The sequence below is a fragment of the Artemia franciscana genome, chromosome 6, assembly GCF_032884065.1.
Source record: "Artemia franciscana chromosome 6, ASM3288406v1, whole genome shotgun sequence".
NCBI classification, from domain to species: Eukaryota; Metazoa; Arthropoda; class Branchiopoda; order Anostraca; family Artemiidae; genus Artemia; species Artemia franciscana.
Genome location: NC_088868.1, coordinates 21777705 through 21802165, shown reverse-complemented (window position 1 = coordinate 21802165; position 24461 = coordinate 21777705). Strand labels below are relative to the sequence as shown.

At 33.7% G+C, this 24461-nt stretch overlaps 1 protein-coding gene across 3 annotated transcripts in view; it reads right to left on the bottom strand.

Moving 5' to 3' along the window:
• LOC136028184 (uncharacterized) overlaps positions 1 to 24461 on the bottom strand; it is a 155612-nt gene that overhangs the window by 23468 nt on the left and 107683 nt on the right. For all 3 annotated transcript variants that reach the window (XM_065705885.1, XM_065705887.1, XM_065705886.1), the window contains 6 exons: positions 23937 to 24266; positions 18112 to 18444; positions 12049 to 12321; positions 9281 to 9466; positions 4101 to 4259; positions 1076 to 1411 (listed from right to left, as the gene is read on the bottom strand). In XM_065705885.1, coding sequence (XP_065561957.1) covers positions 1076 to 1411; positions 4101 to 4259; positions 9281 to 9466; positions 12049 to 12321; positions 18112 to 18444; positions 23937 to 24266 — 1617 coding nt within the window. The remainder of the gene's footprint in view (positions 1 to 1075; positions 1412 to 4100; positions 4260 to 9280; positions 9467 to 12048; positions 12322 to 18111; positions 18445 to 23936; positions 24267 to 24461) is intronic.

Below are 24461 nucleotides of genomic sequence, written 5' to 3'. Positions count from 1 at the left end.
TTTTCACTGCTCACCCCTGCCCTCTCCTCAGTAGCTTGTACTTGTCTGAACTTAGTCTTTAACTTGAACAGCAAAATTAAATCAATTTTCTTCCAAAATTCTCATAAAGCCAAACTTGCCCGAAATCCTACTCAAGGTGCAATCCTCACAGCAGCATATTTAAAAAATCAATATTTTCATAAATATTGAAAAAATGAAAGTTTTATTAATTAGTGGTGTTAATTGGGGGCGGAGGAGGGGCATTTGGCTATCCCTAGATTTTTGTTTACCACCCATACTCCTCTTAGATTTTGAAAGATATTTTTGTCAGAAGGGGGGGGGGCGTTTTCATTGAAAAATCGAAGTCAATTGAAGAATTAATCTACCCCTCTCTTAAAGGTAAAGTTTTAGTCTTATAAAAATACTCTCAAAATAATACTGACCCCCGACCCCTGAATAAAACCTCTCCCTAATGAAAATGTCTGATGGTGGGGGGGGGATTTAAAAACTACTGTTGATGACATAATTCTTAAAATACTTCAAGGGGGAGGGGCTCATCAAGCAAATATTGTTCCCAGGGGATACACAGACCCTCTTTGCATCACTCAAGGTAAGCACGAATTAGCAGAAATCGGCAGCTTGTCGTGAGAGGATCTCACTTTCTAATTAAAAAGAAACAACCTTTTCAAAATCTAGGGGGGTAGTTTTTTTCAAGATTTTTAATGTAAATACAAGAAAAGGTAATTCCAGTGAAAATAGGTATTTTCAGAATGAATTTGGGGCATAAAAGACATAGGGAAGAGGGCATATGTCTTCTTGCCCTTCCCTCAATTGACATCATTGTACGCCGTATTTGACTCGATTTAAATATATTTCGTAGAGACTAAATGTTTAGTAACACTAGCTTTTGTATTTTGGCGGTTGAGACTTTTACTTTGTTTTTACCTGGGTTCTCACTAGGAGTTCCACAATGTAGAGCTGACCTGTAATTGATTTTGGTCGGTTTTATTGTTCTGTTCATTTCCCAGAGGTGGGGTGTACTGGGGAATGCATTATTATTTTATTTTTAGTAAGACGGCATAGCAATGAAGCTTACCTGGCCGTAATGTTTGCGTTAAGTTCTCGGAATCTATAGATGGCACTGACCGTGTTTCAATTGTCTGGGGATTAGAGCTTTCTTCTTCTGCAACCTTCTTTTTCAGGCGTGGAGCAGGGACCGCCCTTGGGACTTTAAGCCGCTTTTTAGGTATAGGTGGTACTGATTCATTAACTGTACTTTTTGAAGGTGCTTGTTCACTTTTCTTTCTAATTTGCAGTTCGAAGGATGTTGACACAGATCCAAGGCGATTAGAAGCAGTAACAATGTATTTCCCAGAATTCTTTTCAATAACACGACGGATAACAACAGTCCACGACCCAGAAGTCTCTTGATCTATGATAACAATTAGATTCAATAAGTAATTTCTAAAATAAACAGTCAAAACAATCGAAACATATTGATTATTTAGCTAGATCAATCAAAGTTATCAAAACCAAAAACGGACCAAAATATTGACCTAGAATCAAGCAAATCTTGGCCTAAAGTCGAAGTAACCAATCGAAAACATCTTGATCCAGTATACTTCTTAAATGAGCATAAATTAAAATCAAACATTTATTCAGATATCGTCTGTAACAACATATAATATTTCTAGCTTGTTATAAAATTCCAATTAACACTTGTCTCCACATATCGCCACACTGGATATATATATATATATATATATATATATATATATATATATATATATATATATATATATATATATATATATATATATATATATATATATATATATATATATATTTGAAAGACACAAACACACATGCCTCTCGTTAACATATCAAGGGTCAAAGAACACGCTCGATATACAAGTATAGTTTCAAGGATGTGAGCAAAAGATAAAAATCTTATAATCAAATTTGGACAATACATTCTAAGAAACTCAAAACACTGGTATTTCATCCCCCCCCAAAGCACCTCCGAACACACTCACAAGAAGACAGAAAAAGTTGGAACCAATTTATTGCGGCAAAAAGGGGCATCACCATTCTTTTGTTCCCTTTTCCACGGGTCCATTTAACAGCATAAAGTAATTCCAGTTCGTGTCTGTGCAATTTTATGTACCGTGTAAACAGCTCAGTTTTAGTGCTTCTTAGTGCTATGTCAAGTATGCCAATAAATATGTCTAATCTAACCGCCACAAAAGAGCCAAATTATAACACGCAACTATTTCAAAATTTTTAGGTCTCTATGGGGTTTTAAGGAGACAATTAGACTGTTGACAGCCTTCAGCCCCCAAAGACAGTAAACTGACGTAGACATAATAAAAAAATAAAACAAATGTGTAAACGTGAATAATCATGCTTCTCATATTCCAGGTACCTTCAGGGATTAAAACCAATTTTAAAGTATGGTAATGAATGAATATACACTAAGAAATATTACTCTAGATCAGGAAATTACATTCTTCAGCCAGTAATAAAATCAGTGTTTTATTTGAAAAGTCAGTTTATCGTAAATTAACAATACAAGACCTCCTAAATAGTAAAAGTTTAGGTCAATTTTTTCATGAGTAATTACGGATATTAACCCTCATGTCATCACGCCCAAAACGAAATGATATGCCTAACATTTTCAGCATTTTACAAGAGAGCAAAATAAAGTTTTCCAGATTTTTCCCAAAAAAATCCTTTTCTATGAGAATTTGAATAAGAAAGATTTCAAAAATTACGTTGCGTAGCCGTATAATAGGGTAACAGTGTTTTAACGCCACCGCAGTTTTCCGCCAACATATGTTTTCCACCAACTTTTAATTCAGGTAGGTCAGAATAGACATAGATGTAGACATAGACATAAGAACAGACATAGACATAGCCATAGACACAGTTATAGACAAAAACATAGACATACATATAGACATAGAATAACCTATCCTAACCTGTCTATTCTAACCCAACTAATCCTCTTATGACTTGGTGTTTGTCCAAAATGTCAGACAACATCCGACACCTTAATGTTTGTCGAAACACATAGTGACTTGGTGTTTGTCCGAATTATTTGTTAAATATTCTTATTTCGGACTTCCATCAGTGAATGTCGACATTCATCAGCTTTCGGTCTTTCACCGTTAGAGCGTTACTAAAAGTGTATGACTCTTAACAGTAGTCTCATGAATAAAAGAAGTCACTCCAATAAATTAAAGTGTCTCTTAAGCAAATGGTGCAATACTGAAGTGGTCACACGCTTGACTCAGTCTAGGATCAAGTCTCAAACTATTTTTATCTTAAATTCTGATTCATCGAAAGTTCAGCAAAGTTGAACTTTTGGATTCGGTCCATGATTGAGCCCAGATTGTAAGTACTACCTAAGAATTATAGGGATTTTACAGCTTATAAGGCTTATACATCAAATGTGTGGAGCAGGATTTCGTTTGTTGTCATTCATCCTTAAGGCTAAGAGAAGAGATCATACATTTCCTCCCCTTAAATACTCTACTTGTCAGAAGATAGCAGACGATTTAGAGGTAAACAGAGGAGACTTCATTCTGAACCTGCTACGGGTAATCACAGATAACGCAGCTGCGTATAAAGCCCAATTTAAATATATTGTTAATCAAATCCGATGAGTTAACTGACGATATTACACTAATTCTAAGTGATTAATGGCCTGTAATTAGAAATGAATATGTAAATAAAATTACAGGTCGACAGACCAAACAAAGAGAACGAAATTCCGTTTTAATACTGAAATGAATAAAAAATTACAATGTTCTCTTTTTAACATTATTAGCACTGATCGTCTTATTCACGCTATTACCGAAAAATGAAGGATTACCATTACCATTGATCTATTACCATTGTTTGCCACCGAACAAACGCAACTTAGAAACAATAGGGAATTTTTTTCAAGCTGTGTTTGTTTGCTAAGGAAAGGCAGTTTGGTCTTCGTCGCTATTTACCTTATTTGCCAATTAAGACAACCCCCTACACAGATTAAGAGAGCGCTTTGAAGGTGTTATCCTTAACCTGAATGTTTTTTTCCCTAAGATAATGTGTAAATAATGTCTTTTTAACATTACCTAACGAAGTGTTATCCTCAAATGGTTTTTCTTTCAGTGTTAGGAGAGGCTCCGGATGACCATACACTTCTCCTCTAATGATTGCATCTTGGCCCTCAACAACTTGAAAAAGGTCCGTGAAGACTTTGAGACTTGGAAGAATAGCTGGTATTGGTCGCCCTAAAAGAAATTCATACGAAAGGCACTTGAAAAAAAGAACGATCTTCAAAAATCCATTTTATTACAAAGTTGGAACTGATACATAAACGGGAAAAATTTGATTGAGTTGGAAAATCTAATGGATTATAATGAGCCTCGTTTTTATTTGACACTATCGGATAGAAAAAAAGAACAAACTTCAAAAACCAATTTTATTACCAGGTTGGAACTGATACATAAACGGGAAAAATTTGATGGAGTTGGAAAATCTAATGGATTATAATGAGCCTCGTTTTTATTTGACACTATCGGATAGAAAAAAAAGAACAAACTTCAAAAACCAATTTTATTACCAGGTTGGAACTGATACATAAACGGGAAAAATTTGATTGAGTTGGAAAATCTAATGGATTATAATGAGCCTCGTTTTTATTTGACACTATCGGATAGAAAAAAAAAAGAACAAACTTCAAAAACCAATTTTATTACCAGGTTGGAACTGATACATAAACGGGAAAAATTTGATTGAGTTGGAAAATCTAATGGATTATAATGAGCCTCGTTTTTATTTGACACTATCGGATAGAAAAAAAAAGAACAAACTTCAAAAACCAATTTTATTACCAGGTTGGAACTGATACATAAACGGGAAAAATTTGATTGAGTTGGAAAATCTAATGGATTATAATGAGCCTCGTTTTTATTTGACACTATCGGATAGAAAAAAAAAAGAACAAACTTCAAAAACCAATTTTATTACCAGGTTGGAACTGATACATAAACGGGAAAAATTTGATTGAGTTGGAAAATCTAATGGATTATAATGAGCCTCGTTTTTATTTGACACTATCGGATAGAAAAAAAAAGAACAAACTTCAAAAACCAATTTTATTACCAGGTTGGAACTGATACATAAACGGGAAAAATTTGATAGAGTTGGAAAATCTAATGGATTATAATGAGCCTCGTTTTTATTTGACACTATCGGATAGAAAAAAAAAGAACAAACTTCAAAAACCAATTTTATTACCAGGTTGGAACTGATACATAAACGGGAAAAATTTGATGGAGTTGGAAAATCTAATGGATTATAATGAGCCTCGTTTTTATTTGACACTATCGGATAGAAAAAAAAAGAACAAACTTCAAAAACCAATTTTATTACCAGGTTGGAACTGATACATAAACGGGAAAAATTTGATTGAGTTGGAAAATCTAATGGATTATAATGAGCCTCGTTTTTATTTGACACTATCGGATAGAAAAAAAAAAGAACAAACTTCAAAAACCAATTTTATTACCAGGTTGGAACTGATACATAAACGGGAAAAATTTGATTGAGTTGGAAAATCTAATGGATTATAATGAGCCTCGTTTTTATTTGACACTATCGGATAGAAAAAAAAAGAACAAACTTCAAAAACCAATTTTATTACCAGGTTGGAACTGATACATAAACGGGAAAAATTTGATAGAGTTGGAAAATCTAATGGATTATAATGAGCCTCGTTTTTATTTGACACTATCGGATAGAAAAAAAAAGAACAAACTTCAAAAACCAATTTTATTACCAGGTTGGAACTGATACATAAACGGGAAAAATTTGATAGAGTTGGAAAATCTAATGGATTATAATGAGCCTCGTTTTTATTTGACACTATCGGATAGAAAAAAAGAACAAACTTCAAAAACCAATTTTATTACCAGGTTGGAACTGATACATAAACGGGAAAAATTTGATTGAGTTGGAAAATCTAATGGATTATAATGAGCCTCGTTTTTATTTGACACTATCGGATAGAAAAAAAAAGAACAAACTTCAAAAACCAATTTTATTACCAGGTTGGAACTGATACATAAACGGGAAAAATTTGATTGAGTTGGAAAATCTAATGGATTATAATGAGCCTCGTTTTTATTTGACACTATCGGATAGAAAAAAAAAGAACAAACTTCAAAAACCAATTTTATTACCAGGTTGGAACTGATACATAAACGGGAAAAATTTGATTGAGTTGGAAAATCTAATGGATTATAATGAGCCTCGTTTTTATTTGACACTATCGGATAGAAAAAAAAGAACAAACTTCAAAAACCAATTTTATTACCAGGTTGGAACTGATACATAAACGGGAAAAATTTGATTGAGTTGGAAAATCTAATGGATTATAATGAGCCTCGTTTTTATTTGACACTATCGGATAGAAAAAAAGAACAAACTTCAAAAACCAATTTTATTACCAGGTTGGAACTGATACATAAACGGGAAAAATTTGATAGAGTTGGAAAATCTAATGGATTATAATGAGCCTCGTTTTTATTTGACACTATCGGATAGAAAAAAAGAACAAACTTCAAAAACCAATTTTATTACCAGGTTGGAACTGATACATAAACGGGAAAAATTTGATTGAGTTGGAAAATCTAATGGATTATAATGAGCCTCGTTTTTATTTGACACTATCGGATAGAAAAAAAAAGAACAAACTTCAAAAACCAATTTTATTACCAGGTTGGAACTGATACATAAACGGGAAAAATTTGATGGAGTTGGAAAATCTAATGGATTATAATGAGCCTCGTTTTTATTTGACACTATCGGATAGAAAAAAAGAACAAACTTCAAAAACCAATTTTATTACCAGGTTGGAACTGATACATAAACGGGAAAAATTTGATGGAGTTGGAAAATCTAATGGATTATAATGAGCCTCGTTTTTACTTGACACTATCGGATAGAAAAAAAGAACAAACTTCAAAAACCAGGAAAAATTTGATGGAGTTGGAAAATCTAATGGATTATAATGAGCCTCGTTTTTATTTGACACTATCGGATAGAAAAAAAGAACAAACTTCAAAAACCAATTTTATTACCAGGTTGGAACTGATACATAAACGGGAAAAATTTGATGGAGTTGGAAAATCTAATGGATTATAATGAGCCTCGTTTTTATTTGACACTATCGGATAGAAAAAAAGAACAAACTTCAAAAACCAATTTTATTACCAGGTTGGAACTGATACATAAACGGGAAAAATTTGATGGAGTTGGAAAATCTAATGGATTATAATGAGCCTCGTTTTTATTTGACACTATCGGATAGAAAAAAAGAACAAACTTCAAAAACCAATTTTATTACCAGGTTGGAACTGATACATAAACGGGAAAAATTTGATAGAGTTGGAAAATCTAATGGATTATAATGAGCCTCGTTTTTACTTGACACTATCGGATAGAAAAAAAGAACAAACTTCAAAAACCAGGAAAAATTTGATGGAGTTGGAAAATCTAATGGATTATAATGAGCCTCGTTTTTATTTGACACTATCGGATAGAAAAAAAGAACAAACTTCAAAAACCAATTTTATTACCAGGTTGGAACTGATACATAAACGGGAAAAATTTGATGGAGTTGGAAAATCTAATGGATTATAATGAGCCTTGTTTTTATTTGACACTATCCGATAGAAATCGGACCAACAAATATATAATTAGTGTTTTAACCTTGCCCTTTCCTCAACGAGAAAAAGTAAAGTTTTACGTAAAATTTAAAAGAACCATCACATGGAACACTTTAACCCCCTTTTATAATACTATTCAACATAAACTGGGAACTTTATTACAGATTGTTTTCTAAAATTCAAATGATAATGTTTGGGTGTTTCTTTAACCTGGTGAGGCTTTCTATGCATCAATGTGGCAGCATGGTATGGCAATGTTTGTATTTACAGTATACAAGAGAAATTGTGACGCTATCTTTTCAAACTCAAACAAAAAAAAAATTCGATTTTCAATGACAAACTAAAATGTCATCTTTTCACTTTTTTTTGTCAAAGTCTAATATCACTCTTTCAATAGAAAAAAAGACTCAGAATTTTTCATCACTCAAATTCTAATTGAGTGATGAAATAGATACAAGCAGTGTTGAGAGAGATAACCGAACTATTAGCTATTGGACAAAAATATAAATCTTCGGCTATTTTACTTGTCGTGTCGATATATTTCCCAAATTGAATGAGGTTATGTACATGTGAAGTGTCCTAGGAGTTGCTTTATTAATCCAAAAATTCAAAAGTTGCAATTCAACGGACCCTTTAAGTTTTTGGATGTAACATTCAATGGCTTGTATTATCGCTCGAGTGTTGTCTACTAAAAAAAATAAAAATCTTGACGTAACACAGTAACAAAAGTTTTTTCTTCTTTACTTATTTGTACTTGGTCTACTGTTTTCGCTTTTCCAAGTAAATCAATTATTTCAACGGTGCGTACATTATATTAGAAATTTTGGGGATTTCCAAGAGTTTTCCCGAAAGAAAATTAGAATTTCCGCGAGCTCCCAAAAATTCGTAAGAAATTAGCTCTAAAGAAATGAATGAAATCGGGTAAATTGTGAAGAACTCTTGGGATAACATCAATAGTTTGGACATGCTGGAGCCACCGACTACGAAGTTCTAGTAGACTCTTTTAATTTTTTTTTTTGTTTTTTTGTTTTTTATGACGACAGATGAAATTTACGACCCTTGTATCCCATTTTCTGTTACGTTTCGACTCAGAAATATGGTTTACTAAACATCAATTGCATTTTTTATTTTTATTTTAAGGATCTGTCAAAACAAAAACAACGATTGATATTTCACCTCTCCCCCCCCCAAAAAAAATGCAAATCTGCAAATAAGACCGATTTAAAATGTTGCAAATCCAGGGTTAAACTTTGGGTATATATTTACTATGGCTATATTGGATTCACAATCGTGAATATAACAACCATTTACTTTTTTATTGAGGGAGCTTCAGTGTAATTCTATTCAGTTTGCAAACATTGCAACATTAAACCTCGAAAATTCAACCAAACTTGGACCACTGTTTTTGGCAATATTGCTCCAAAGACCTGGTTCACGAGGATCTAGGTTATTTATTGACAAGAAAAGGACATATCTCTGGATCGATTTATTTTTGTTGTGATAATTCATATCAGTTGTGATCTATAAAACATTTTGTGATCTGTAAAAGACTAAATTATGCAAAAGAATAGCATTCTAACCCGTAACTCTAATGGAGAAATCCGTCCAACACTGATATTGGTCATCATATATAACAACGGAATACAGCCCAGAGTGATCACTTGATGCATCATATATGTGTAAAGTCCGTGTTCCGTGGTTTTCAGTTTGAAAGACGTCCTCTGTAAATTGTAGGCGACGACTGTTTTTAAACCAAGCGACTCCAACTAGAAATATAAAGAGTTAAATTACATTTTCAGCTGGAAAAAAAAGAAAAAGAAAACTACATGTAAGACATCCCGTCAATTGTGCGAATTATACAATGTGCACGAACTGCACCTATCCTTGTAATATGTAAACCTAACCAGAAAGAAAAACAGTAACATCGTTGCATTGGAAGGCCTAGATACCTTTCAGAAAATATTTATTGTTTTTTAGAGGAATTGGCGACTCTTATTTTTGGACAAAAGCATTAAAGTACTTCCCATGCGATACCTTGAATTTTTGGATATAAAGTTTGTTGTGTGACTAACATAATCTGCAACCTTTCAACCAAGGGTTTTCTAGCAATCAACATTTTTTTAAAGTTTACATGTTAACAATTTAAAGAATTTTTAGTATTCTTACTGAATCATTTAAAAAGTAAATAAATTTAAAGCAAAAATTCGGCACAGAAATATATATTTCAACAAATCAATCCGCAAATCATGTCATAAAGAATCATAAATAGTTTTACGAAGAAAAGAAGAAGCAATACCACCTAACTTAACTTCTGACTCACTACACAAACAGGCAAACTCTGATATGCAATGGAGTCGATGGGTGAAACCAAAGTGAGCTGATGACCCAATAAACCCACCCCTGTCATATCTCTAGCAGTAGACTTAGCCTGTGGCGCACTATTTGAACTGACACTGTGGAAGGATTTTTAAGCTCTCTGAATGAAGAAACAAAGTAGGCATATGACTTCTCCAACATCACCGCCTGCCGTGAGCTTCTTAGCAGACAGCTTTTTTTCTCGGGTGGGTTTTAATTTTATGAAGCAAGAATTTTTGGACAATGGAATATGAAAATAATGGCTGCGATAAAAATGCAAACTTCAAAGCTGAAAAAGTTGGGGATTTCCTGAACTTCCTAAAGCACAGATCTCAATATAGGCTTTAGGAAGTTTAATGGAACGACAAACTAACTATTATTAGGAGGTAATTTCTAGTCATTCTAAGTTTGACTTGATTCTACGTTTTTATTTCAATTCACTTAAGGTTTCATTTATTCATTCAAGTAATTTTTGCTCCTTGTAGTTTTATTTGATTATACTTTTTAATTTCTATTCGCTTTAGGTTTCACTTATTCATTCAAGTAATTTTTGTTCGTTTTAAGTTTGACTTGATGATTCGTTTTAATTTCTATTTGATGTAGGTTTCACTTATTCATTCAAATTAGTTTCTGCTCATTTTAAGTTTGGTTTGATTATTCATTTCAATTTCAATTAATTTAAGCTTATTTATTAAATCCATATTAATATCCGTTCGCTTTAAGATTGATTTATTAAGAGTTTATTAGGTCTTAATATCGATAGTCACTTTTGTTAAATGAAAAATGTTTAATATTTTTTCTAATAAATTTATAAAATGAATTAAACTGATTGATAATGTTTTACCAACATCAGTTTTAAACTTTCTCAGAATTCTGATTTAATAAACTTATCCATATATGAAGATTTCAATAGTTAAACGATCTAGCTCAACTCCTTTAAAGTAGGATGCGCTAAAGTCATGACACGGTAAATTCACATGAAAAAAAATAACCATTTAAGGATATTAATCAAACAAAATACTTTATATGATGCAAAACCCAAAACTAGCATTACAAATTATTTTGCCGTTAAAATTTTAATGAAAAGAAAATCAAATACAGTATCAAATGGTAATCACTTTTTTCTATATAATATATTTAACAGTACTTATTGAACTCTCAAATGGGGAAGGGAACCCGTCGGTTAAACAAGATTCCCACGAAACATATACAGATGGCCTTTGCATCGTAAGCGTCCCAGGAAGAACTTTAACCTTTGTATCTATTTTTGGACTTATAACTGAAAGTATTGAATGCTATGAAAGATAAATGAATTTGATATTATTTGGCAATCTTCTTCATCTTTTCTCCTAATAAATCTTAGGAGATATAAATAAATCTTAAAGATAATTAAAGATGATAAATCTTTTCTCCTAATAAAAATAATAAAAATCTTGAAACAATTCTCTCTGATTAGTTACTACAACAACTGAGCCAAACTAATAAACTAATTTACGCTAGTAGCATGAATATTCAATTTTAAATAGCAAAATTAATTTCAATTTAAAAAGGTTTAACTCTATTCTCAAACTAATAAACTAATATAGATTCACAATTCAAAACTTGTAAAAAGATGTTCTTTTCAAATCTCAAAGTTGTATTGTGTCCTTGAAACTTTTTGAAACATGACATTGCTTTGATGTTATTAATGAATGTAAGCAGGGCATCAAAACATAAAGTACTTAATCTGTACTCTTTCACAAGAAAGAGACAAATGCCCATAGTAAAAGGTAAACTGTTAGTAAAAAGTTATTTAATTGAAAAAATATTTTGTTAATTTGATAAATATTTGGCCAGCTTTTTTCTAAAAAGAATACGCTTAGAAAGAGAAAAAGAGAGCGAGAGAGAGAGAAGAAGAAGAAGAAGAAGAAGAAATGTATACAAACAGAAGAGAAGAAATGGACAAAAAAGAGAAGAAAGAAGAGAAGAGATGATAAATATCGCAGATACTTACCATTTACTCTTCCAGCAGGTAGACAAGAAACACGCAAACACCTGCCAAGAGAGACTGTGCAGTTGCCTGGCTTCACTAAAAATTTTAGATTGCCCTCTTTCACACAACATCTTGCTTTAGCGTGAAGGTATACTGGTATTCTTAAGCCATTTTCATCCTTTTCTTCCGAAAAAGGCTCAGAAGGAAGTGGAGACACAACACGAAATGAAATTGAAGCATACTGCTCTGTGGATTCTCTTTCTCTCTGTTCAAGAGAGTCCAAAGCAGTCTCAACTAAAAGAAACAGAAATTGATGGTATTCGAAATTAGCCACAGTAAAATATATCTCCAAAAATATGAGATTTCTTATGCATGAAAGTCATCATGGCACAAAAAAACTATAATTTCGACCACTTAATGGCTTTTTGAGTGCTTTGGACTGAATACTGTTGAAGACTTTTCATAGCTGAAGAGAGGACTTAGAGGCCTAGAAAACTCTAAGCTAATTCAATTACCATCTGTCTAACGAGAAGTTTATGACTGGTGGCTTTCCATAACAGAGGCACAGCTCTACATGCAGTAAATTGCCGTAAGCCTTCAAAGTATTATTTATTATTAATTTTTTTCCCAGAGCCTCTTCATATGAAAGAGGTGGTCGTGGAAACTATGGAGGGGACGCATTCGAATGGAAATTAAAAGCCCTAGGCTCCTTTTTAAGAGTCAAAAGTAATTGAAGGACAACATGCCATCCTCCCTTGCCTTTTTTGCGACCCGTCCCCCTGTGACCTCCAAGAATGTTCGATAAAAATTTTGAGACTGAAAATGTTGTTCAAAACAGTGGAAAGTTCCAAGATAAATGCCTTTGGGGATGACATGACCCAGAGAGGCCCGGGAGAAGGGCCGTAAATAATGAAATCGGTAGTTTTAAACATACGTTTTATAATAAAAGAAAGGGACTTGTGCAACATCCCAGGAACGGTGAGGGGTATTAAGTTGAAGCTTCCAGGCAATGTTGAGGGTTGTTGAACTAAACAAAAAGTCGCTTTGTCAGCCAGTTCGTCAAAGGAATGCATCTAAAATATCTCAGGCACAGCTAAGGATGTAAAGTTGAAACTTTTAGGGAATGTTGAGCTAAATCAAAAGACAACAATGTACGTCCCGGTTGGCAAAAGGACATCCAAGTTGTCAAAATGGTCTGCATGAAATGTCTCAAGAATAGCAAGTTGAAACTTTCAGAAGAAGTAGAAGTAAGTCAAAAGACTTTATGTGCATCTAGGTTCTCAAAATGATCTGTTTTCCACACCACTCCATACATTCGTTCGCGTAAAAATTACAATAAAAGAGTGTAAAGAGTCAGAAATAAAAACTCTTTTAAATATATTATAAAAAATTGCTGTTGAATCATAGGCTTAATATAATATATAATATAATATAATATAACATTAATAAATAATATAATTTAGCCAAAAAAAAGAACAGAAGTTTAAAAAAAGTTTTTTGAAAAAGAAGTCTTTCAAAGAAAAGTGAAGAGCCATTTAGGTGAGGAGAAATAATGACCTACATAATATAGAAATTACTATCAATGAACAAATGAACCCTAACACCAACAAAAGCTAAATAAGTAATAAAATATAGAAGTGACATACACTAATATGGATAAATAAATAAACACTAAAATGAGGAGAAATTAAATCAATACTCAAGCCAAAATTAAATAGAGCTGAAATTTGTACTAATAGGAGCAGGACTACTGCCCTCTCACTCCATGTCATTTTTTTTAATGAGGTCAAACAGATTATAAACAACTTTCATCCATATTAATATAATTATATAATAAAGACTCAGTTTGTTTTCATTAGTTCTTTCGAGTCATTTTCATTATTGTGGTGACTATTTCATTTTTTATTTTTCTTATGTTTTGAAAAATTAAACTACACTGTTCAAAATATACATAGTTTTCAATAAGACGTAGATGACACAATAACATTTATAAGGTTTAAGGGCAGTAGGGGGTAGCACCCCTAATTCAATGTTTATTAATTTCTGTTTGTTTTAAGTTTCACTTGATTATTCATTGTATTTTCTACTCGTTTCAGAATTATAATATCCATCTATTTCAATATCTTTTATCTCTGTGTTTGATGTGATTATTTATTTTAATTTCTGCTCGTGATGGGTTTCATTTATTCATTGATATTAATTTCTGCCCGTGTTAAGTTTAAATTAAAAGGCCTCATTTCTATTTGTCTCAGGTTTTAATATACCTCATACTTTTTTTCTTGGAAAAAATTGCTTCTCAGAACTTTTTATATTTTTTACTTGGATAGCATACAAAACCAAAGTAGAGTCTCACCAATTATGTTGAAGGTTTGGCTAGATAAATGCTTCAACAATTTTGAATAACATTTGGGATGCTATTTGGACTAGAGGACTTAGCCAACACTCTGCAGAAAGATGGTTTCGAAGTCGTCAAAATTATTTTGGGAAATTCTGATGTTCGTACAAGGAAGGAATTTCCTTTCTCTTGTTGCCAGGATTCGGAAAATGAGGATAGCACTACCTTGAGCCTCCACATTTAATGGCGAGTCCTAAGCAATATATTCGTCAGATTAAAGGGAGAAAATAACAGCCTTTCGACGAACGTAAAGTGAATGTTATTATGCGTACCATTCTCACCATCCTGTAACATCCTTACGCACAGAAATAAAACCTTTTTCTGTTTTCCTTACCCTTTAAAATCTAGCATTTATGAACTTCCCTCTCTGCTTTTATCTTTTTTATAATTAATCCCAGGCTTGTCTGTACTATATGCATCTTTATACATGTCTTAATAACTTACTGAGAAAAATCCCTGATGATGATAGGATGGGTATAAAAGAATCTAGTTTATTCAGTATAATGGGTTGCCGTGGAGTCCTCGCACTACCATAAGCTCTTCCCTCTGTCCCTAACTTTGAAAGAGAAACCCACTTTTCAAAAGTCTCATAGTGACATTGGGATGGACCTTTCACCAATTAGCCTAACCGAAATTGCAAACAGTGCCGAAGGATGTACTTGAGGAGTGCCACCCTTCGAGAAAACTCTAGCCTAATAAACGACTCAGAACTGCACTGGGGTTTTGAATAATAGATAATTCTTCTAGATTTTGTAGGTTATGGTGATTTTTGGGCTGCTGTTCTTAAGAATATTTCCAGGCACGAATTTATAATGAGTTCAAGGTCACAGGCATGAGATTGCTTGTGCGGGACATTGACTTTTGTTGGTCGTAGATTATCAGCAAGAGCGGAAAATTACGTAGTGATCCAGATGGACCCTTGCACAAAGCTTACATTAAACCAAAGGCCCGGGTAATTCCTGCTGTCTAGATATAAGCCAGGACAAGCGCTTTGCTTAAAAATGAGTAGAAGTTCTCACTCCCTGAGCTGTACTGATGTAATCCATTTCTTTTCTTTATATATGAAAATTGCAAGGTAGAACATCACAACGTTGAGAAACAACTATTATTTGACATTTGACTGAAGAATTCAGGCGTTTTGAATTAGATTTCGAAAGCAGAGAAGACATTGAAGTATGAATAAAAGAGGTGTAAAACGGTTGTTTACAACTTTTTACAATCGTTAAACGATCATATATATAAGTGTATACAAGTTGGCAGATAATATAACTCAAACATAAAATGGAAGCCACGGATAAAATTGCAGGGGATATGGGAGATACAGCAAGACGGCATGGTAGTAAGATACTGTACTTGCTGGTTAAGAAACTGACAGGAAGCCGTCAGTCTAGACGTGTCCCAGTTGATGATAGGAATGATTTCTCAATTAAAGATGAGCAAAGGGAAAAAGAGGAATGTGCAGAACATTTTGAAAGGTGTTAGACCGTGATTGAGTTATAGGAAATGATATGGAAAAACAGTAGGTTTATTTTGAAAGGAGATGTTAGAGATAGTGCTAAAATGATTAAAAATAATACGAACTCTGATGCTGATGGTGCGGTATATGAGGTTTTCAAATATGGTGGTTCCGAAGTCAGAGATAAACTATTTGAAACTGTAAGTATGACTTTTGAAAAGAGGGAAGCACGTGGGGATTTTCGGGAAAATTCAATTAAAACCCTTTATAATAAAGGTGACAAGAGTAAGTACGGTAATTAAAGTAAGCTTCATATCTGTAGGAAAACATTACTTATCATGATGATACTTATTAAACAAAAGATACAATAGAATCTTATGAGATTAGAATGGCGTGGATGCTTTTTCGCAGTTAAAGGGAGTTTAGAAGAATAAGAAGATAAGCCTGCGAAGTAAGATTAGAATATTAGAAGCGGCGGCAATAACAGTCAAGTATAGACCTGAAACACGGTCGCTTCGATTTGTTTCGTGTTTTCCAGAAGAAATCTCAAAGGATAGTTTTAGGTGCTCGTTTGAATGTCCGTGTATCAAACAATAAGCTCTCCGAAAAATGTTATCGAAATAAATACACTTTGGGAGGTAAGATGCAACAATAGGTTTAAAACTAGTAAAAAAAGACAAAATCAAGTCGCTTAATTCAGAAATAAATATGTATACAGAAGTGATGATACAAGTAAAAAAATCGACCGAGGGGATGAGTCACTTATCTAGGTTCAATTAATAGTAAGAATGGTGGATGCAGAAGAGATTAAAAAAAATAGAATAGTCAAAGTTTTTTTTTTCGCCGTTAAAAACCGTCAGAAAAGAAGAAGTAAGGGATTTAAAATTTAAATGAAATAGGAGTGTCATGGGTGGGAGTACAGAGACGAGCTTTGAATATATTGGGGTGGAGGAAAAGTGGTCATAAATGTGTTGGCCTAAGGTAGGCTAATACTATAATAATTTGTCAGTGGTAGTAGCAGTAGTAGTAGTAAATCCTTAAACTACCAACATATGTACTTCAGATCAGTGTTACAGGCATTTACCCTAAGGGCGCCTTTCAATTGTAGAAATATGTATAGACTAAGCGGGCAACGTTAGGACTAGGGGGGGATGTGAACGCTTCCACGTTATCACAGGAATGGTAGTTTTTAAACGGGAAACAAAAGTTTTTAAAAATCGAAGAATTTTTATATAAAAAGCTGAAATTAAATTTTTAAGAAAACCAGGTAGAGGGGGCAAACGCCCGGCTCATATTTATGATAGTTTTATTTTATTGTATAAACCAAACACAACAAAAAGTTACTATAGAAAGGTCGAACTTCAAGATAAATAGAGAAGAAACTTAAAGGGGGCAGCTTCCCTTACCTTATGATAACTGTGAATATGATATAATACACGAACAGAAACTCTGAATATGAATGCACGAACAGAAATTAAATTACAAAAAAGTTCCTTTTTTTAATCTAAAAAGAAATTATTCCAAATTTGAGGAAGATTATATTGGCCCTAGGTCGTGTCTCTGAAGCTTATCTCGCTTATTTCAATGCTTCAAGAACGAGTGGGTTACTCTAACACAAGATCAATGTTATAAAAAGTTTAGCCTTTTTATCGCAAAACTTAGAGAATAAAAGGTCTTACATGGTCGTTTTTGCTTCCAAGAGTAGAATTTTCCATTCAAACCTTTTTTGACATTCTGGTAAAATGGGAAACTGAGTTTATTTGTTAAAAAGTGTCCTATTATCTTGGAATATTACAGAACTTGGGGATCTTATATAATTTTGATCTTTCTGAAGATTATACGTTATTTGAAGTCATTCTTCTATTGGTTACTTCTTTCTTACTCAGACCTTCAAACCTTACAAATAGCGGATTTGACAGACAAACCTGAATTGTCACGCTTCAGTTTCGTCTAAAGACCATCTGAGAATTTTCAAGCTCCTCCCTCTGTGCGTATTTATTACTCTCTCCTACTTAAAGTCTTTCTTCAACCCTTTAAACTATTCTTTTTTTCGTGGTAAAAAATAAACGTGAGCAACGAAGAAATAAGTTAGAATGAATTATTCAATTGAACCATTTTCACTTAGAGTAGCTCCAACTTTTTTTTCAAATTTTCGGGAAGAGGAAAATTCCACCCCTCTGATGTGGATGCTCACAGAATAGGTCTCAGCATTGAGCAGTTAAACACATCTTACCTATGGCTGTTTGAGGATCTTTGCATTCTTCTTCACTATCAGTTGAAGAAAACTCCAAAGAACCATAGGAAGATTTCTCTGATAGCTCTGAAATCTGGTCAAAACTGATGTCGCCCACACAAGGATGGAGATTTTCAACTGGTAATGGAACGTACATTCCTATTGGTTCATCTGTTAGAAAGCTAGTGTCGATGAGGTTTGACACAGATGGTATAACATCTTTCTTATTTCTAAAAAGCCAATTTTCTTCCCAATTGTCTATTGCAGTTCGCTTCTCAAGAAGAGAAGAGATGTCCATGTCAGGTAGTAAAGGCTCTAGCATATCGCAATCACCTGAAAAGATCTAATTATCATAGGCAGTACAATAGCGCTGCCTAAGTAAAGAGCGGTTTGGGCAAAAGGTATTATAATTTTTTTTTTTTTTGGCCTGGTTTTTCTTAGACCAGGGCACTTCATATCGAAGGAGTTGTCGTAGAAACTTCGAAAAGGGCTCATTTGATTGAAAATTAAAAGAGCGAGTGCCCTTTTTAATAGTCGAAAGTAATTGGAAGCCAACTAACCCCCCTCCCAGGCATATCATTTCCACAAGCACATCCAATAAAAATTCTGAGCCATTTTTGTTCCGTGTAGTTAAAAGGTCTGGGAATTATGTCATTGAGGATGATAACCCCCCACAGCCCTCAGGGCAAAGGATTGTAAGTTATGCTTTGGGGTCAGATCAGGTTTTTTTTTATAGAAAGCGCGTTTATATAAACTTTGGATGGGGTTCATTGGATTGGTAGTCAGAAGTTCTAGTGCCCTGTTTAAGGTTCAAATTAATCGGAGGGCAGATCCCCCCAACACTTCGTATTTTCCCAAAATGCACCACTTGTTGTCGGAGGAAATTCGAAAAAGACTCATTCGATTGGAAATTGAAAGTCAAAATTTAATAGTCAAAAGCGATTGGAGGGGAACAACCAGACCCCGCTCCCACGCCCGTCAATTTCCGAAACACATCTAATCAAATTTTGAGATAGCCATTTTGTTTAGCATAATTTAGAGGTCTTGAAATTATGTCTTTGGGGATGATACCCCCCACAGCCCTCAGCGGCGTAAGGGTTGCAAGTTATACCCCGAGGGCACATAAGGCTCTTATGGAAAGGCTGGTTGTATAAATTCCGGAGGGGGCTCACTGGTATCGAAATTAGATATTCTATTCTCCACCCTCCCTCATACATCGTATTTTCAACAAATGCATTCGACAGAAATTTTTTGATAGCCATTTGTTCAAAAATAGTCCAAAGATAATTGGGATTGATAGAACTCCCTAGAGTCTGGGGGCAAGGGTTGTAAGTATGCCCCATGGGCATATAAGGTTTTTATGGGAGGGGTGGTCTTATGATTTTTAGAAGAGCCTCACTTGACTGGATATGTATAGTTCTAGTTCCCTTTTAAGATTCAAACATTATGGAGAGATACTAGCCCCACCCTCCCTGACATCCTCTTTTTCGGAAACACATTCAATTGAAATTATTCAATAGCCATTTTGTTACCAATAGTCCAAAAATTATATAATCATGTCTTTAGGGTGGACACAACCCCCCGGGCCCATAGGTAAGGGTGGTAAGTTATGCCCCGGGGCATATAAGGTTTTTATGGAACGGATGGTCGTAGAACTTGGCATCAGATGGAGCTCATTTGGTTGGAAGTCGGAACTTTTTGTGCTTATTTAAGAGTCGTAAGTGAATGGAGGGCAGTCCCCAAGCCTATCATTCCCCAAAACACATCTGATCAGCACTGGTAAAAGGCCCAGTAATTATGTCTTTAGGGATGTCAACCTCCCCACAGTCCTCAGGACAGGGGCTGTAAGTTAGGCAATTCGTTCATTGCTTACACATAATATATATTATTGAGAAAGGAATGCATGCTTGAACTTAACTTTCCAAGAAGACGAAGTACATTCAGGCAAGCCTTTCAGAGAATGTTAAGGGAAGTGTAGAACTAAATCAAAACACGTTATGTGTATAATGATTGCTAAAAGGGTGTAACACAGGAATAACTGAGTATATAAACTTGGAAAATTGAGAAGATGATAATGGAGACGATCAAAAAGGGAATATTTACATGCTACCAATACTACTACAACTACGACCACTACCCCTACCACGCTACTCCGTTTACAGTATTGAGGCAAAACTTAAACTAAATCAAAAGACGCTACGCGCATGCTCATTGTCAATGTCAAAATAGCGTATATAAACAATTGATTTAGGTATTAGGTGGGAACTGAATTAAGAATGCTTAAAGGGGAAAATCTTATCACTAAAAGGCAATAAATGCACACTGCTACTAATACTAATGTTACTGCTACATTTGCTACTAATACTACTACTACTACTAATTCTACTACTACATCTATTGCATTTACTTGTAGGGCTAAGAGCATTGAGATCCAAATTCCCTAAGCATACGAAAATACAGGTTATCAAAAAGACATATCAGCAATGTCATAGCAAAGGCTAATTTTATTAAATTGAAACTTCTAGGATTTGATCAGAGGGATGTTCTACTGACCAAAAGGCAACACGTTAATACTACTGCTGTAGTACTACTGCTATTCAATACTATTACTAGTAATACTAATATTACTACTGTCACTAGTATTACAACTGCGCCTAAGGGTATGAAGGTGAAATTTTCAAGAAATTTTGAGGGGCGGGGGTAAACTGAATCACAACACGCCGTATGTATCCAGGTTGTCAAAAGGGTGTAACAGCAATATCTTGGGAACAGTGTGGTGTGTGAAGTTGAAACTAACTGGGCTTGCTTTAAGGGATGTTGAACTAAACACAAGAAAGTATTTGCATACTAGTGCTACTGTATTTACTCATACTGTTACTATTATTACTACAGCAGTCACCAAAGCTTAGGCTGCAACAATTAATTCTACTGCTACTACTACTAACACTGCTATTAAAATTAAGGTAAAAAATTGGATAGATAAAAACTGTATGGAACTAATTCGAAACAGACTATAGCTACACAGGTTGTCAAGCAGACGTATTAGAAATGCTTTAGGAACAGTGTATGGTATTAAGCTGAAACTTTCAGCGTGTGTTGAAGGGGATGTTGAAGAAAACAAAGGTGCGGATGTTGAACTAAATCAAAACAAACTATGAGCATGTGGACTTTCAAAAAGGTGAAAAAAGAATACTTGAAGAACAACTTATGTTATTAAGTTAGAAAGGTAAGTTGTGGGGATTTTAAATTAGCCAGAAGGTACTATATGTATATTTTTAATACTATCACTACAGTTACTGTGACTAATGACGTTATGGATAGTAAGGAACTTTTAAGGGAAAGTTTAAGAGTTTCAATTAAACAAAAAAAAAACTATATGCATGTAGGTTTTCAAAAGGGATATAAGCAATATCATAGGCAGCATCACTCTATAATAGCTAGAAATATCATTGAAAATTTTCAAGGAGCTATTTTGATTCAAAATTAAAAGTTCGGGGGCCTTTTTTAAGAGTAGAAATATATTGGAGGCCAAGCAGCCCTTCTCTCCAGCCCATTCATTTTCCAAACTTATCCAGTCAAGCTTTTAAGACAGCTATTTTGTTCAGCATAGCAGAACGGTCCAGCAACTATGTCTTTAGGGGTATTGGGCATGTCAAGCCCCCCACAATTATGCAATTGGCTCATTATGCTTTGAAACTAAACATTGCTTTAAAACAAATCAAAAGGCATTGTGTTTGTGGTTGCCAATAAGACACTTCAGCAATATATCGAGAACGACTGGGGGTATTATGTTGAACCTTTAGTGGCTACTACTATTACTACTTCTGTTCTTACAATTTGAATAAATAAAAAGAGTGGATGTGTATCCCAGTTTTCAAAAAGCATAGATAGAATCTTTTGGAATGATATTAAGTTTAATTTTTCAGGATTATAAATTCTTGAAAAAGTTTCTCCAACACACACAAAAAAAAACATTACAGAACAAAATTGAAAAGATATAAAATATTATTTTTTCCATGAAAAAGACTATGTCATTTAAAACGAACAGAAATGAATTTAAAAAAAACCTTTTCCAAAAAAAAACAGTTTTTCACAGAAAGGTAATGAGCTCCATTAAGCCAAAAATGAGCAGAAATAAAGTCAAATAATCTTCCAAGCGTAAAACTACCACAAATAAATGAAACTCAAAACGTACAGAAATTACAATAAACAATCAACTCAAACTCAAAATGAGCAAAAATTAACATGAATAGGGCTAATAACCCCCATGCCTTCTCAAGACCGGAACATAATTTCCGTTTTACTGAAAAAACAAAACAAAAAATAAATGACTGTGGATTGTCAGTTTAATTGACATAAACTGTTATTTCTTTCTTAAGTTTTGATATTTTTTTTTACTTATGAAAGTAGAAAAGTGAAAACATTTAAAATGAATCTTGGTTCCAACATTTAAAACGTATTCAAGAATGACCCCAAAAGCTAAAGAATTTTCAGCCAGTGGACAAGTGAGAATAATTCTGGTGTTTTTGTAAAGACCTCTGCTAAGCCGTCTTCAGCGGAAGAAAAGGGTTTAAAAATATTAAACAGACTCGAAAGAATAATACAAAATTAAATGAACTCTCTCACATGAAAATCAATAAAGTGTCCGACTTCAACAGAATAAAAATAAAGTATATTCAATATTTCAAACATTCAGTTGTAAATGATTGATTCTAATATAAATTCTACTAAGATAGCAACTTAATTAATTGCACCCATTTCCTTAAGTGTATGTCCATAAAGGATAATTATAGCCTTTAGCTTAATATCTCTGCTTCTAATTTATTGTTTTCATCTTCATTAATTGAATCATTACATGCTACATTTGTTTGAATGCAGAAGACACCAGTTGAAAATATGGGCTAAGTATTAATAATTCTTAATCTTTTAATTTCTTTACAGACTAGTTTTCTTTGAGTTTCCTTTTACTGGAAACTCTAATAATAAAAATAAAGACTTGACTAAAATATAATAGAAAATATTGGTTTCCTTTGTAACATCCGTTTAAAAGAAAATGTACCCATTGAAAAACAAAACCCGATTTTTCCATTGAACAGGAAGTCATTTTCTCATTCAGTTCATTCATTTTCCATTCAGTCAACAGAAACAGACATCCAGCTGAACGGGATATTCCCACTGAACTCAAATCTATAACCAGAGTTAAGCTCAACGGCTTAAATCAGATAGAAAATCAATTGAGGAAGTAGATGCCTTTACTTTCTTATGCGTAAACTTGATTATGGCTGGTGAAAACAATTTTACCAGCAGCTTCAATTCAAGTTTAAATACTATTCTATGTCACGAACATCATTCTGAAAGGGTAGAAATAGAAGCTCCAGATTTTTCCAAGAATAAAAGGAAACTCGACTAGCTAAGGGGGCTGGGGGGGGCTAAGAAAATATATCGTCTTTTGTCGAAACTTATTCAACTTGAACTTATTCTTGACTTATTTTTGTCAAAACTTGAGGATTTGTTCCAAGAAGATAACGATGACTTATTTTATATTAAGAGGAAGAGATGAGGGATCGTAAGGGGAAAATTTGAGGAATAAAACAATTCCTGGCTGGCTTGAAAATAAGGAATGAGTGAAAATTATGCAAAATGATGGCATTTTTAGGCATTAAAAAAGCAAAACTGGAAAGCTTGAGTGAGCATGGCGCATTGAGAAAATTTTTAGTTTTCTTTTTTTTTGGTTTGAAAATAAGTGTGCGTTTTTTTGTTTATGTTTTTCTTCGTTTTTAATAACCAGGACACAGTAGAACTTTTAGAGCTAATATTTATCTTACCGTCCACTATATCGACTCCCATTTCTGGAAATGGTGTTCTGACAATGCCGGGATCTTTAAAACAATCATTTAAGCTTGATAAAAACTTGTCAAGCGTTCCAATACTATTGTGTCTCTTTGAAGGATCATCCTCAACACATGTAACTAATTCTTCTACTTCTTCTGTAAGTGTTATATCCCCTTGAAGTAGCCTATCGTCCGGTTGGTAGTAAGTGAAAGTGTCAGTGTCTTCGGTCATTATTGTTGGGTTGGTCATAGAGGATCCAGGGCTAATGCCATCGTCAGAATCAGAGAAAGAAAGGTTAGACTGGACAGCCGTATCCACTTTTCCTGAAATTTTGACAGAATAGAACAACAGAGAAGCTCATTTCGAGAGATGGCAAAACTGAATTTTCAAGTGAAGCGGGAAACTGAAATAAAAAAGAAAAAGCATCGCAGGAAAATTTGCTCCATTCACACATGCAAATCTTGTAACTGTGGAAAACCAAAAGCGCAGTAAAAAATATAAATAAATAAAAATATAGC